Raw genomic sequence first — 16,028 nt, 5'->3', positions numbered from 1 at the left:
CTGTAGAAACCTGCAAAATGAAGCTCTTCCCTGAACTCCCAGACCATTCTCAGATGTTCCCCTCTGTCAGCCCAGTAAGAAATTTGGTTTTTATCTCTGGGAAACACAGTTTTCTGCTGTGAAGAGATAAATGCTGCATGAACTCCAGGATATAAATCTTGAGTATCTGGAGTATTCACCAAAGATGCACTTGGAGAATATTTAGTTGTAAAAGAGGGATTGCTTTATAGCTTTTGTTAATTGCATGGTCTTGACTGCTCAGTTTTCTTCTTCTGTTAAGACAAAGTTGCTGCCTTGCACAAGCTACCCGTTAATTTGGAGCTTATTATTTTTTTCCTTTTTGTCCTGCTGTATCTTTAACAGAGGCAGCTTTCTGAGTCAGGTCATGTTGTGCCATCTCTTCAAGTTCTAACTTCTTAAAGAGCTGGGCAGGCAGTGTCTTTTGCAGAAATGACTGTGTTTGACTCCTGCAGTGTTCAGCAAGTTCTGCCCTGTTCTGAGGCCATCTGAAGCAGAAAGAAGTAATGCCTCCTTTCCACTTGAGCAAAGCAGAGAATTTCCTTTGACAGGGTTATGTGCACAAGCAGATCAATCAGCTTTGACTTGGCTTCATTTCATAAGTCAGAATTCATTGTTGATCCAACTAATTCTTCACTGAACATTCAGAATTGAAGGCTGGGACTGATTGATCCTCCTCGGCTCAGGCAGGCAGTATAGACCATAAATATAAAACTTTGTGACTCATTTCCATCCCTTCAATGTAGTTCTGAGGGAGGAGGAGCTTTCTGATAGTGCAGTCTGTTCCCAGTCTAGACAAATAATTTTTATCACACTACCATATAAACTTTTGGGTTGATTTCAACCTTGAAGAAATTTCTGTTTCTCTGTGTGAGGAGAGGATGCCTATGAAACAAAGTGGAAGAAAATAAGCAATGAGCCATCAAAGCTGTTGTTGTTATAGGAAGCAAGGAGGAAATGAATGGTACATTTAGATGTAAACTGAAACAGAACAGTAGGAACCTGAAGTCAAGGACAGGGACTCTAAAATGTGTAATAACCAATACAAAATGCTAGGAAACATTTCCAAGTTTGTGTCAGCCTAGTCTAAGGATCAAGAAGTACTGTTCTATCAGCTGTGAAGGGTTTTTAGCTTGGTGGCATCTGTCAGATGTGTTTAGGAATAGTGTAAAAACTGGTTTGGCAAAATTTGTTCCACTGCTGAAAAAAAATAAATTATTGGAAGAATTACTTGAAAGAGAAGGAAAAAAGGAAAGAAACTTGCTCTAGAGTGATCATGTACTGCATGTGTACATCTGTTCTGTAGCAGGTGGCAAAGGGCATCAGCTACCTTCTGTGTCCATACTGTGTAAGTGCAAGTGAAAATAGACACAACAGGTGCACGATAACATTTCAGGGAATTTAAAGTGCATTTTGTATTGTGTCTAACAGGGTGATGCATGATGAAGTGAGTGACACGGAAAACATCAGGAAGAATCTAGCCATAGAAAGAATGATAGTAGAAGGCTGTGATATATTACTAGATACCAGCCAAACATTTATACGCCAAGGTAAGACATTTCTGTCTAAAGCTGTGTGTATAATCATGAAAAAATTGTATTAAAACCAGCAAGGTTCACATTGCTGTCACTGGGCATGTCACTGCACTGGGCACAGCTAGCAGCCTAAGATTAATCATGGTCCATGGAGGATAAGTCACAAAATGCCCTGATGACAGCTAATTTGGGGCTATAGTTGAGCCCCACTTCTATGCTGCTTTCTTCAGGAACCGTGAAAAACAGCATCACATGAATGGCAAAGCAGCCATGGGACAGTAATGTACTTTCTGCCCGGACTGTGATCTTCAAAGGGATGGAAATTACCTACAGCTCCACAGAGACTGGGGCTGCCTAGCCAGTTAACATGCAGTCTCAGATGATACCAACATTTGGGCAAAAGTGCAGCAGAAACTTGAAGTTTTGCCAGTGGTAAAGTGATTGCTGGGAAGGAAAAGAGTTGTCAGTTGTTCCTGTTTTTCTCAGTGCTTTGAAAACATCTCAAATTGATAATCTGAGCAGAGATATATAACCTGAACATGCTCACTTGGTCTCTTGAGAGATCCATATTTGGGCTTTAGTAGAAGTTCAGGATAGATATAAAAAGCACTTCTACAAGAAGTCCTGAAGAAAAGGCATCTTGTTCTGCCATAAATGTAGGACTACTTCTAATATAATAGTTAGCAAAACAAGAGGGGAAGAGCCATACTGTATTATTTTCTGTCTATTCTTGGTGGTTTGGGAAATTCTTTCTGTTGAAACTTAGTTATAGCAGAGGTGGAATTTGTTGTTATTAATTTCCATAAAATGGTGAAAAAATTACTCTTCCATTTAAAATAATTGTCACTTTCTACCAGGAGCTTCAAACTGATTGCAGTTCTTATTTAGTGGGGTTTAATGCTAAACCAGCAAATGTGAAAACTTCATAACTGAAGCTTATTTTTCTCCCATTTAGGTAATAATTTACTTCTGGATCTTTTATAACAAGTTTGTGGGTTTGTATACAGTAACTGTAGATCTGTAGCATAGGGTTTTGACTGGATAAAAGCTTCTTTGTGTTTGAAAAGCATTAAATGTATTTTTGAATGGTTAGGAATGCGATTTAGATGCATCCCTTCATGAGATCTTTTCTAAATGGTCTCAGCAGAACATTTGGTATTTAATAGAGCCATATACACAGCTGTTAATTAATAGGCTTTGTATACAATTTGAAATCAATTTTGTGATGTTACTGTAGTTATATGGCCAAACTATGAAACTAGGTTGTTTGTACAACAGTCACTATGAAATTACTTGATTCTTCATTAAAGATGTACATTTGTTATGAACTGAGAGAGTTATGATGGTGGCTTTGTGAAAAATACAAAGCTGTGGTGTTCCATACACAGTCAAAAAATTATAGGGCTGTGATTATTTTAGATTGACTTGTACCATGAAATTTAATTAAATTTTTCAAGATTATGACAATATTTTGTATTTATATATTTGTTGGGTTTTTTTCCCCTTAAGATTGGCTGGTACTAATTTGTCTGTGTACGCGGTGTTCGATCAGTAGAAAGTTCTTATTTTCTCTGTGGGAATCAGTCTGAAAATATTACAGCCAGAGTGTTAGACCCAGGTCAAACCCATAGTTTAAGTAAATTAAATTCAGATTTGTTTCTGGGCATACAGTCAAAAGAAGGTGGACAAGACTGTATGGTACAGAAAGCTGTATTACAGTTTGTCTTTTAGAAGATCTGCTCTATGTAGTTTTGTGTAAGAGAAGAAATCTGAATAGAGCTAATGAAGTACTACAGAGCCCATTTTCCTTTCACATCTGACAGTAGAGCCATTTTGGCAGTGATGTCGATCTCCTCTAATTTCCATTAGGCTCCTATTCTTTGTGTTGATGAATGTAGATGGGTACAAGAAACCTCTTTTCAGCTTAAAAAAGGGGAGGTGCCTTTATCTTTGTTCAGGCTTTTTCTGTGAAGGTTAATTACAACTTTGCCCTGTGTATATACTTTACTTTTCTTTCTGTTGAACTATACAAGTTGAGACCATAGGAGCTACCTCTGGCAGTACTTTGCTATGTAGGTTGTGGATTCCCCTTTAGGTTTCTTGGGGTCTCCTTTTGTATGTCTCTTAGGTACTGACTTTACTGTCAGGCACAGTATAAGTCATGGCAGACAATTAAGGAACATTAAGAGTCTAAAGGAAACATAGCAAGTCTTAGTATGCAATCTAACTTTGGCTGACACTGAGACAGCTGGCCATCTCGAGGACCTTTAGATGCCTCCAAACACTCTGTCTGATGTTCCTGCCATCAGTTGCTATGAATTTACCTCAGATGATAAATATATCACAATTACAAAATCACGGAACACTTGAAGTTGGAAGGGACTTGTGGTAATTATCCAGTCCAATCTCACCTGCTCAAAGCAACATCAGCTGGAGCAGGTCGCTCTGTACCATGTCCAGCCAGGTTTTGGTTGTTTCCAAGGATGGAGACTACACAGCCTCTCTGAATGAGCAGCCCATTCCAGCGTTTGACCTTCCTTATGGTTAAATTCCAAGGCGTCCAGAATGGAGAAAGCCAAACTGAATTTGTAAATCAAGCAGTTACATGTAGGCTAAAAAAAAGAAAAATTGTTTTTTTTAAATACAACCTTTACATTTCTTGGTTTGAACAAAAGCAAATAGAGTGACTATTCTGGCAGTATTGAAGTAGTGAAAGTCCTTAGGTCTGTAGCTGGATAAAAATTCCTGAGTTTACACCGATCGTCCTAACTATACTATTAACAAATGTTCTAAAATTAGCCTCACTTGCTCATTGCAACTGTATATTGGCCAATTGTGACCATTCTTTTCCTTAAGAGGAAATCTGTAGTAGAATGCATGGTGGGCAAATGCCCAGTTTCATTAATCACAAAAGCCTGATGGGAATGCTTGAGGTCCTTGCTTGATGTCAGCCATGAAGCATGTATAGGAGATGCATTTCTCTCTGTAAATACTGTCAAAGAGAGATAATGAAGTCTCTCTCTTCTGCATTTAAAAAATCTCGTTTATTTTGATTTGCCTTATTAAATTATAACATTTCAGCTCCATACAAGAACACCATTTAACCTTCAGACCATTTTAGCAAAAAAGAATATGGTACTCCTGAAAGCATTCTAGTGAAAATATAAGCAATAAAATAAAAGCCACCTGTAAATCTATATCTGTAAGTGTATCATATTTATAGATACTGTTATGCTAAGAAGCAAAGCAGAAATGAAATGTACAGCTTGAATACTGTTGCCCTAAATGTGTAGAGGGAATTTCAGGAGAAAAATGACACTGAAAATTTTGTCATAGGAAGTTGCTTGGAAATTGTGTTGTACACACTCATTGGCTTTGCAATGGGACATAGGGGGAAGTAGGTGTGACGTGGAAAAGTCACCATTCCAACACATGGGAATGATCTCCTTCCTGTCTTTCACAGTTGAGGCAGATAAGCTGTTTTGTCCAGGTCAGAATTTAAGTGAACCTAAAAAATGGTTCAGGCCTTTGCAAATTTCTAGAGTATAACTTTACTCCAGTGTTCTGTTGCAGTGACACAAATCATGTTGTACACATCTAGTTTAAATGTGAGTTGGCTGTCAAAGAACACTGTTCTGTTGCAAATTTACTGGTGTACATTTTGCTATGCCAAACACTATAAATTTCAAATATGTTAACTTAAGCATAATTAAATATATAGAGGGAATTAAGTGTAGAAAAAATGTAGATAAACAGTAGCTTTCTCAGTTACCTTAATTTCTCTGTTTGTTAGTTTAAGACAGTGTATGCGAACTTTGAACAAGATAATTCTTTCAATGCTGTAGAGCAAAAGTTACAAATCTAATATTTCATGGATAATTTGTTCAGGCTTGCATTGTATCAAGATGCTGCCACTAGTTTGAGCTTTGATATAGCAATTCTAGTCCAACATCTTGCCTCTGGAAGAGGCAAGCCAATATCCATCCTCTCATGCTTGTTCTGCTGCTGTTACTTCCTTTGCATCAACAGTGGTGTCTTTTTGACCTTGCAGTGAGACATATTGGGGAATCAAGTCAGCTACTTCTTTGTAGCATTAGTTTCCTGATGGTTTAGCTCAATTAGCTAGCTAATGTTGGAGTAACATGAGAGCCAGTGTAAGGGTGATAGCAAGGATAGATGTGTGGGAATGTGATTAGGAGGTCTCTTGGCTGCCCCGTCTGGTAACAGCAAGTTGTATCAAAGAATCTTTCACTTCAATATATAGAGGAATTGCACTTCACCACCAAATTTAACTGCAGATCCAAATTTGGAAGCGATACACATGGTGATATCAATCTGGAAAAGTTGGTCAGAGACTGGTTTTGAGGTATGAAACAGCAGAGAAGCAAAGCTGTCCCCAGTCTGGAGTTCTGCAGAGCACAAATTCAGACTTACGTAACCAGGTTCAATTTAGTTCAGAAGTGTTTTACTGGTAACACATTTCAGATGAGCTGTGGAACACTGAAAATTATTCGGTATAAGATAAGAAGAAGAAATGTGCTTCATTTCCATCTCTCTTGCACACAAGCACACATACATACACGAACTCTTTTCCTTCAAAACCTGTTTTTTTCATCCTCTGTCTCTTTGGCTTGTAAGTAATGTATCTTTTACACGTCTAGCAGCTGTCAAAAGTGCAGTTTGCTGTTTAGCTTCATTTTCTGATCAGTGTGCTGTTAGTGTGTTTAAATTGCTTAAGAATTTGCCCAAGATCTAATCCTGCCATGTACCTAAGCATTAGTCAAGACTGTACTTTCTTGAGTCTATTCATTGTACAAAGCAAAGTGAACCTTGTGCAGAGAAGTGCAAAAAATACGATAGATTTTTACTTAAAAGAGATGCTGATGTATATTGATACTTAATAGGATGAAAAGGTGCATTAATTAATATAATAAAATTCAATGCATTAACACTTTAAACATTGCCTACTAAATATTACTATGGTATAGTAAATTTTACCCCTTTATTATCAGGTTCCCTAATTCAAGTCCCTTCAGTTGAGAGAGGAAAACTTAGTAAAGTTCGTCTGGGATCATTGTCTTTGAAGAAAGAAGGGGAAAGGCAGTGCTTCTTATTTACAAAACATTTTTTAATTTGTACAAGAAGCTCAGGCGGAAAACTGCATCTTCTCAAGGTATTGACTTTACATTATGACTCAATTTACAAAGTGAAAACACAGCTTCAGTGAAGTTTCAGTGTTTTGTTCTGTTATGGCATTAACCTGAGATTTGCATATGTTGTTATAAACAGAAACCAGGTGATGCACAGTAGTTAACTGCTTTGTCTTCTCATTGAAAATAATGAATTAAGTCGAAGTTCTTACTAACTACAATTTTTTGTCTAGAACCATGTAATTCTAATAAACTGTGGGTTAGAAACAAAACATCGGCGTGTCTATCTATATAAGCTAACACTGAATGTAAGTCAGTTTTCAGTACATAAATCAGCCAGTACAGCCCTGTGGAATTACCAAAGAATATTTTCCAGAGCTCTAATAAAGTTAATTTAAAAGTCAATTCTGTTTTCCTGAACAGCACGTTCTCTTAAACCGAAAGCTCTTCTAAGAACACTCTAGTTATATTTGTTGAGAAATAGACTTTCATAGTGCTGTCTTGTGAATAAAGAGATGTTCATAGTTTACAGAGTGAATTATGTTGAATAGGATTTTAATTTTACAAAGACATTTCTGAGAGGTTATTAAGGCTGTTTATATGCTTTCTCACTTTTCACCCCTTAAAGAGTTCAAGTATTTTGCAAAGTAAATAGAGTATAACTGAACCTTTTAAAAAGTCTTATATGTATTTGATTTAAATTTGGGAAGGGATGAAATTATAGTTACCTTTTTGAAACCTGTGAACAAGTCTGTGTGTGAGATAAATTATAGTCTGGTAAAAATGAAAGAAACTTTGTACATTTTAATATATTATTGATTTGTTAGATTAAGAAAAATGTTATATTTAATCTTTCTGGGTTTAGTTCTTGAGGAAAACTGTGCATCATGAAATTGATGTCTTTTCCTAAGAGCTCCGAGTAATGTAAAATCCTAGAGTAAGATATATCAAAGTTTAAAAATAACTATAATAACAAATGGGAACAAATGTCAACATTTGTAAAAAATGTGCTTTGTTTTCATAGACAGGAGGTGTTCTGTCTTTAATAGAGTGCACACTGATCGAGGAGACAGACACAAGTGATGATGATTGTAAGTTAAATTCAGTTGTTTGTAGTAATTACAGCTTCTAGTTTCATAAAATTGGTACCCTTTGTTTATTTTTCATAAGAGCAAATTGATACGTTCTCCCTTTTCATGAAACCAGAGGAATACAGCATTAAACTGATTGAGCAGAATAGATGTTTTAATACTGAGCATGCTGACTTGGATAAAGGTTCATTCTTTTATGTTTGTTCTTGCTGCTGACATCCCACATACAATTTTCAGCCAGTAGACTGGCTGAAGGAATGTAACAAATTATTTGCTGACTATTGTATACAGCTTCACTCAGAGGATTGCAGAAAGAAAAAAATAATGCCTTACAAAAGAAGCAGATAATGGGGTTTCTTAAATTCAGTGGTTTAAGTGAGTTTGCAGAATTAGTGGAAAGTTCTTGTCTTGAACTCCCTACAAATCTTGACTTCAAGCTTGTTGAAATGAAGCAAGAAAATACAGTCCAAAGCTGATTTTATTTTTACTAATTTTGGCTTCCATCCTGCAGTTTTAGGCAAGTTTTGCACTTGAATTGTGAAAGTAGTTTCATTAATTTCAGTGATACTTTTAGTATGCTGAGAGTATATCAGTGTAGAAGTGTTAGAAGGACTTTAGCCTTATTCGGTATCCTTAAAAGTAATGGATAGCAACTCTCACTATTGCATGTTTGCAACTTTTTTTTTGTATTTGGCATATGTGAAAAATAAAATGAGTTTTGGACCCCCAATTGGATTTGCTCTTCGTCAGAGAGATATTTTAAAGTAACTTCAATTTTAAATGAAACCATTATTTTCTTTGTCTTACAGTCTGAAGTCTCACATTTTGACTTTTTTTCTTCCCTTTGGCTGTAAAGTGAAAGGTTCTGGTCAGGTGTTTGGACACCTTGATTTCAAGCTTGTAGTTGAACCTACGGATGCTCCTCCTTTTACTGTTGTCCTTTTAGCCCCATCACGACAGGAGAAAGCTGCATGGACGAGTGATATAAGTCAGGTAGCTTAATGCATTCTTTATCTTGTTTGTAATGAGATCTTAGTTTATTCTGTATTTCTGAATACTAATCCAAGAGAGGAATTTGATTTTTTGAGGGTTGATTTGCAGTGATATATATGAAAAAAACTTAGTGTTACCTCTTTTCCTCAAAATTCTTTATTTGCATTTGAGTCATCAGTGAAATGTGTTTCTCAGTGAGAGAGAGATGGGATATAAAATTCAAAATTGTCAGTTGACAAACATAATACTAATGGTAGTCATTTTTATGTCTACGCAGAGTCCATCTAGATATGTATTTTGATTTAAGAAGGAGGGTAGTACTTGTTTGTTCTTAACTTTCATACAGATCAAAAAACACCTGAGAGTCCTGAGAGTGAAAATGATACCATATCACATCAATAATCATATCCCTTTCAGTGAGAAAATCAGATAAACTCTGTTTTCCTCCAAACAGAATGCTAACAAACCATTACAAATAGTTACTAAGCATTCTGACAGTGTGCAGGAACTGTCTTTATTGTCAAGGAAGAAAAAGTGTTTTAAAATACCTTAAAGTCAGGGATTAAAAAATATTTTTTTTTTGTGCTTTTGGCTAAAACCATAGTAGACCAACTTTTATCAGAATCTATTTGGGAACACAAGTTGAATGCACTATGAAGAATCCTATTTCTGTTTTGTTTATGCATGCAACCAAGTACATAGATCTCTTATAGTCCTGAATTTGAGTCCTATCCTCTATTCATTTCAAGATAAATAGTTGATTAAACAAGTATCAGTGTGGAATTTGATGTATTTCTAAGGATGACACCATTGCTGCCACAGTCTCCAGATAAATTATCATCATAATGAGTAGAAATTGATTAAAAATAAGTATTCTGAGTTACTTTCTTCTGGATTAACTTTTTTAAAGGAGCCGAAATATGAAGATAAAAATCTCAAAATATGGTATGAATTGCAACTCAGTGCATACAGATCTTACAGACAGACCTGGTTGGAGAATTTTTTGCAAAATGGATTTTCAGTGAATCATGTTGTTCCATTGACATGTGAAGTATTGGGATTATTTGCTAGGGGCGGAAGTTAGAACTGGCCTGGACACTAAGAAATAAGTCCATTCCTAGCCTAAATAGTAATAAATTTAAATAAGAGTCATCTGCAGTCCATGTAGACTAGAGATCAGAGTTTGGGTCTGTCTCCAGAGGTCAAGTCTTCTTCAAACCACTCCAGCTACAAACAACACTACTGTGATATTAGGGGAAGAGCTGAAAAGCTCCACAGCTGACTTGAGAGCTGCCTGCCTACAAAGCTTGGAAGTGTCTTAGAAAAGCAGAGGTAAACACGAATAGCTGTGTGCAGCTGAGAGAGCAAAGGGCTGGCCAGACTACCAGAGGAAAGGTTAGAAAAGTTTCTCCCTTGCTTCTTCTTTGAGGAAGGGGAGATCTCCCAGCTTTTCAAGAGACGGGTATTCTGAAGAGATATGGGGCCAACAATTAACAAAAGCTTATAAGTGAAAGCCTGAGAAAACTGAGATCTGTTAGCATTGTGAGGCAGAAGATACTTCTTCAGCCTTACAAAGAAGGGAGGCAAGAGATGCTGAGGGCATGAGCAACAGCTTAAAGGGAAAAAAAAAGCAGTAAGGAGGGGCGTGCAAGATGCTGTGCAGACTGCACATACATTTGAGGCATGAATTGGTACCATTGTTTACAAATAGCAATCAAGTCAGTTGACTTAGCTCTTATACTCCATCTGGAGACCAAAAGAGAATAAAATAACACAAGACGCATGCCACCTGAATTCTGCTGGAGAAAGAAAATTTGGGGTGAAAATTTGGATAATGCATGAGAACTTCTAAACAATTGGCAACACTGGTCTCTTGAAAATCAAATTGTGTTTCTGACTGAGCCCATTGCCAGCAGAAATGTTGCCATAAAAATTACTGAATCGCCTGCCCAGGAGCATTTTTTCCTTTTTAATCCTGGCTACTATCCTCAAGGAGAACATAGGAATATGCTAACAAAAGGGGTATATAAAAAGTACTTTTTTTAGTAAATATGTGTTCTCCTATGTTTGCAGGTAAAAGAAGTATAGATGTAGCTGCTGTTCACTCATAGCATTAGTCTTGGTGTCCAAAATTCTGTATTTTATTAAATTATATGTGCATTAGACATACAAGTCATATTTGTCTATATGCTCCTAGTGAGGCTTCTTGAATTTATATTCCTTTCATGCAAATCATACACTTATTATAAAAACTAGATGGGTTTTGTTGATGATGAAGCCTCCCCTCTTCTAGCCTGAACTTGTCCTTCAGTCCTAGATCCCCATTACATTCATTCCTTAGCTAGAATAACATTATCTGTCAGGGAGGTGATAAATGCTAGGCCTGTGCAGACTGAGTGTAACAGTGCTGAATTAGCTCAGGCAGTTTTATGATTGGTGCTAAGGTCTTCTTTGCAACATTTAAAATTTACATGGGGGGAAATTATGTATTTTTATTAGATGTGTCTTTCTCAATGCTTAAAGGTAATGATTTTGTAAAATCATAATATGAATTATTACAACTGCACGTTTCGAATAAACTGAAATACCTGAAGTTAAAATTGCATATAGCTACATATATAATATTTTTAATTTATAGATATGTAGATATATTTTAAACCTGAAAAGGCATCTGATTATCTTGTCTGACCAATTCAATATTAATCATCGATGAGATGATTGATACTTGATGAATAAAACTAGACAGTGTTATAAACGCAAGAGTCCTGCAGTGTTAGGTAGGAAGTACTTGTTGCAGACCATATCAGCCTGATCCACTGGCGGGCTCTGCTGACTTCCAAAAGCAAGGCTTGCAGTGCTGTGTTATCTTAACTACATAAAAGTACAAACCAGAAGATAATGGTGTACAAATGGCTCTGAGCTACCCATGTGTACCACCAGCACTGAACTGCTTTGAGGCTTGAAGAACAGCTTATGTTCCCCTAGTTTGTAGAATTCTACCAGCCACGGGACAGCCTGTAATTTCTAAAGCAATATGTGCTGCAATCATGCCCCAGAAGTGTCTTTCCAGCTTTTACAACATAGCCCAAAACATATATACAAGAGTTTGCAAGGAACTCCTTGGACAGTATCTTCATAACTATGTTTCACAATAACAGCACCACTCAAAATTGTTTTTACAAGTGTGTTTCTAGAAACTGTTTATATTTCTCTTTGGTCTTTTTGCACAGTATAAAGGTTAAGCAATTAATGTGTCTGTTCCTGTACAAAGTATTCTGAATTTTTGCTATATTGATTTTTCAAGCTTAACACTCATTCAGAGAATGCTAGAGATACTTAATTTTATTCAGTTTCGAAGGAACTTCGAAGGAAATTTCACTTCCAATTCAAAATAATTAATCATGTGGAAAAAAGATTGCTGAACTGAAAACCCTGAGTGTGCTGGTAAAGATGCATGGTCTTGCAGATATGCAAATCAAAGGCAGAAGACTAGAGAAGCATGTCCACTATAATTCTTGCATCACTGCTTTTCATTTATGAAAATACCTTGTACCAATCAGTCCATACTCTGTAGGAGCTATGCTTTAAGCTTACAACGATATGAAAAGTGTGGAAGTCACCTTATCCCGTGTTTTGATTTTAACAGTTTTCAATGTTTATTTTCACAGTGCATTGATAATATAAGGTGCAATGGTTTAATGACCATAGTGTTTGAAGAAAACTCTAAAGTCACAGTGCCACATATGATCAGGTAAGTGCAGCATTTTTTTCCCCAGTGAATAAAATAGCTTGCTGTTTCATTTTAATGGAAAATTTAACAAAAGAAAATGTGTACCTGGAAAATACAGCCTTTCAATTTAGTTTTTTCCATTTTTTTGTTGAATGGAATTAATTCTACATCCCAAAATGTATGTTTTCAAATCTTTCTTGAAATGGTAGGGATGACTCAAAATGGTAAATTCTCAATTCATAGTATTGGACTCTATAGGTTTGCAGCTAAAATTTGTCTATTATTTGTGAAATTGCCTTCAGTTATGCTAAAGATGAATAATTTTATTCTTTGTTAGCTTTTCTCTGTCATAGCACTCATAATTTCATTGAACATATTTTAAAATGTCTTCAAAATTTAGGTGACTGGAGACAAGTACCATTTTCCAAGGTATTTTGTTGTATTAGACAATATTTTTCTGTTTCTCTTATTTCTGAGAAAAAATTACTTTCTCAGAATTTTAACTGATCACATCAAAGTAACATCGTTATTCATAAACCTGCTTCCTTCACCGTTGGATTCTTTCAGTCATTTATTATAATAAGTAATTTTTATTTGTAGGCAGCAATTTTCAGCACATAATTCCAAACTTCTAACACAATTTTACTTCTTGGATTCTCTACAGATCTGTATTTACATGAGTTTTACCTGCTATTATCCAATATAAATATAAAGGAATAGAACATAGTGATAGAAATATAAGTATTTCCTTTCTTACTGTTATCTGTGACTAAGCCATTTCTCTCTCTTGGATATACTCCATATGTGAAGGTTTCTGAAATGCCTCTTTTGTATCTGTTGCTGCTCTTCTCTTTCTATATGTTCAAAAATGAAAAAGAGAGAACATCTGTGAATACACTGTTACGGAAAATACCTTTGATCTCTGGAAAGAATGTATTTTATTGTCTTCAGTTGTATTCCAGGGACTCTCCAGTGTGTAAACATTTCTGTTACCTGCTGAATGTTAAAAATACATTCATCTGTTTTCAGATTGTAGAATGTAGCAAGGTCGTAATCCCAATCTCAAGAGAAAGACATTTTACTTCTAAAAAACATACAGGATCTTAACAATAGATACAAATTTGGTGTTCTCTTTCTGAGATTTTACTCATCTGATTTTTATCACACCCTACTTTTAGATGCAGATGTCTTTGGATGAAATGAAAAAATTTGGCACTTTTCTGAGGACCCCACTTAAGAAAGAATATTTTTTCTGTTGTTTCTTTTATGTAATGCAGTTTAGAAGTGTGTGGAATATCTTGATGCTATATTCTAAGAAAATCAAATCATTTAGAATGAAAAGATCAATCAGCACTGAAAGATGCTTTACTTAGAATCCATCCCATTTTATTAAAAACTAAGCCTTCAACTAGACAAAATTAAGCAAGACTGCACTTGGAAAAAAACCAACAAGAGTAGGGTTATGTAAATGATGGGTTTTTATTTTGATGTCCAAATAAAAATTAGTCAAATCTTGTTTCACTGAATCGAACCCTCTCTGTGGTTTTTGCTTTGAAATTTGAAATGTTTCATGCTGTTCACTTTTTCCTTTTTTTTTTTTTTTTTTTTTTTAAGTAATTATTGGAGCCTGAGGGCAGGTGTTACCTTGCAGCCTTAAGCTTAGCTAAGGGGTTAATTTTACTGTCTTGTGCTAGAGTCCATTAGTGTATTTTAGATAAAGCTAGGTCCCAACAGAAAAAATTGTCATTAGTCCACTATTGTTCTGTACTGAACTTCTAGTAATATTGGACTACAGAACACAACAGCCTGAAAGAGACAAGAGGGGAAAATTCTGCCTCCTGTTCCATTTCAGAAATTTAAGCATTATTAATGGTTTGTTAGACTTTGAAATGTAAATTATTTGCCAAAAATTAAAATCCACGTTCTTTTATTTATGGCATAAAATATAACTGAATGGAACCAGGTATCACCATAGTTTAAGAGTTTTCTTGTATTGGTGAAGTACAAGAATGCATATATATTTGCTTCTACGTTAACAGGAGCAGCTAAAGTGATACCACTACTGTATCATAATCACTCTTACTCTTTGGTAAAGTGTTCTAAATTTAATTCCTGTGTAGATCCGATGCTCGTCTTCATAGAGATGACATTGATATCTGCTTCAGCAAAACACTGAATTCCTGCAAAGTTCCCCAAATCCGTTATGCGAGTGTTGAGCGCCTTTTGGAGCGGCTAACAGACTTGCGATTTCTAAGTATTGATTTCCTGAATACTTTCCTACATACTTACCGCATATTTACTACTGCATCTGTGGTACTAGAAAAACTTTCAGACATATACAGACGACCCTTCACTTCAATTCCTGTCAGGTGAGCTCTGGGGTTTTTCCTTTCTATGATAGATTTCTTATGTAATTACCATGATGTCATTTGTTGTTAGGTTTTTTTACCATGATTTTCTGTTACATAAATAAATCTAAGAAGAAAGTTCTTCCCTTGTAAATAGGATGTAAATTTTTAGGTAAGTCTGTCTAAACTTTCTGCCCAGGCTTTGAGGACTGTGTTTTACAGATTTTGCAGTGTCATGCAGATTTGCTTCAAATTCGTATGTAAATGTTTTCACTTAAATCTGTTCAGTGTTTGTTATCATCTGTTGCTTTTTCATTTCTTACTCTTCAGGTCCTTGGAGTTATTCTTTGCTACTAGTCAAAACAACAGAGGAGAGTACCTGACTGATGGGAAGTCACCACATCTCTGTCGCAAGTTTTCTTCTCCTCCTCCACTGTCACTCTCCAGAACTTCCTCACCTGTCAGAACCCGAAAACTGTCATTGACCTCACCACTGAATTCAAGGATCGGTGCCCTTGACCTCTCTGCTTCATCTGTGGCGAGCAGTCCTACCTCAGCCTACAGCCCGGCCACCTCCCCACCACCAACAGGTAGCAAAGTACCACTGGACCTTAGCAAAGGGCCCTCCTCTCCTGAGCAAAGCCCTGGCTCCATAGAGGACAGCTTGGAGAACCCTCGTGTTGACCTCTGTAACAAGCTGAGGAGAAGCATTCGAAGAGGTATTCCATACCCACAAAATACTCAATGTTAGTTTTGATAAATAGCATAGTCTCTAAGGTAGGCTTGACTTAGATTACTCCTGAGAAGCTGTTTCTCATGTTGTTTTTTTTACTTTTGATCACCATGAGTTATGTTGTGAAACCAAATACTCTGTGCTCTGTTCCTTCTCTAGTAGAAGCTGCAATGCATTGCCTATTTCCACCACTTTGTTGTTTCTTTGTAGGAATAGCGGTGTGGCAGAATGTCCTTGTCTGTTTTCATTTCAGGAGAGCGTTAAGAAGGGTAGAAGGAAATATTTGATGCTAGTTGTGTTTCCTGAGGTGAAAGATTTTGGAGTTGTGCAATTACTACAGGAAGTAAAATATTAAGTTAAAAAGAAAGAGGGAAGTAAAGACATAAGGGCTTTAACATGCTTATATAACAGGACTAGTTTTCCAGGAAGA

The 16,028-nt window shown here is 36.1% G+C and overlaps 1 protein-coding gene across 3 annotated transcripts in view; it reads left to right on the top strand.

Annotated features, from left to right (window-relative positions):
• The window catches only part of RASGRF2 (Ras protein specific guanine nucleotide releasing factor 2), a 136,713-nt gene that overhangs the window by 59,800 nt on the left and 60,885 nt on the right, over nucleotides 1-16,028 (top strand). For all 3 annotated transcript variants that reach the window (XM_042788076.1, XM_042788075.1, XM_042788077.1), the window contains exons 9-15: nucleotides 1,450-1,568; nucleotides 6,566-6,726; nucleotides 7,728-7,794; nucleotides 8,651-8,787; nucleotides 12,456-12,538; nucleotides 14,638-14,886; nucleotides 15,196-15,584. In XM_042788076.1, the coding sequence (XP_042644010.1) occupies nucleotides 1,450-1,568; nucleotides 6,566-6,726; nucleotides 7,728-7,794; nucleotides 8,651-8,787; nucleotides 12,456-12,538; nucleotides 14,638-14,886; nucleotides 15,196-15,584 (1,205 nt within the window). The remainder of the gene's footprint in view (nucleotides 1-1,449; nucleotides 1,569-6,565; nucleotides 6,727-7,727; nucleotides 7,795-8,650; nucleotides 8,788-12,455; nucleotides 12,539-14,637; nucleotides 14,887-15,195; nucleotides 15,585-16,028) is intronic.

This window comes from Tyto alba, unplaced genomic scaffold, assembly GCF_018691265.1.
Source record: "Tyto alba isolate M040663 unplaced genomic scaffold, T.alba_DEE_v4.0 Super-Scaffold_13, whole genome shotgun sequence".
NCBI lineage: Eukaryota > Metazoa > Chordata > Aves > Strigiformes > Tytonidae > Tyto > Tyto alba.
Note: the sequence above shows the minus strand (reverse complement) of the source record. Positions and strands in the feature narration are given on the sequence as shown.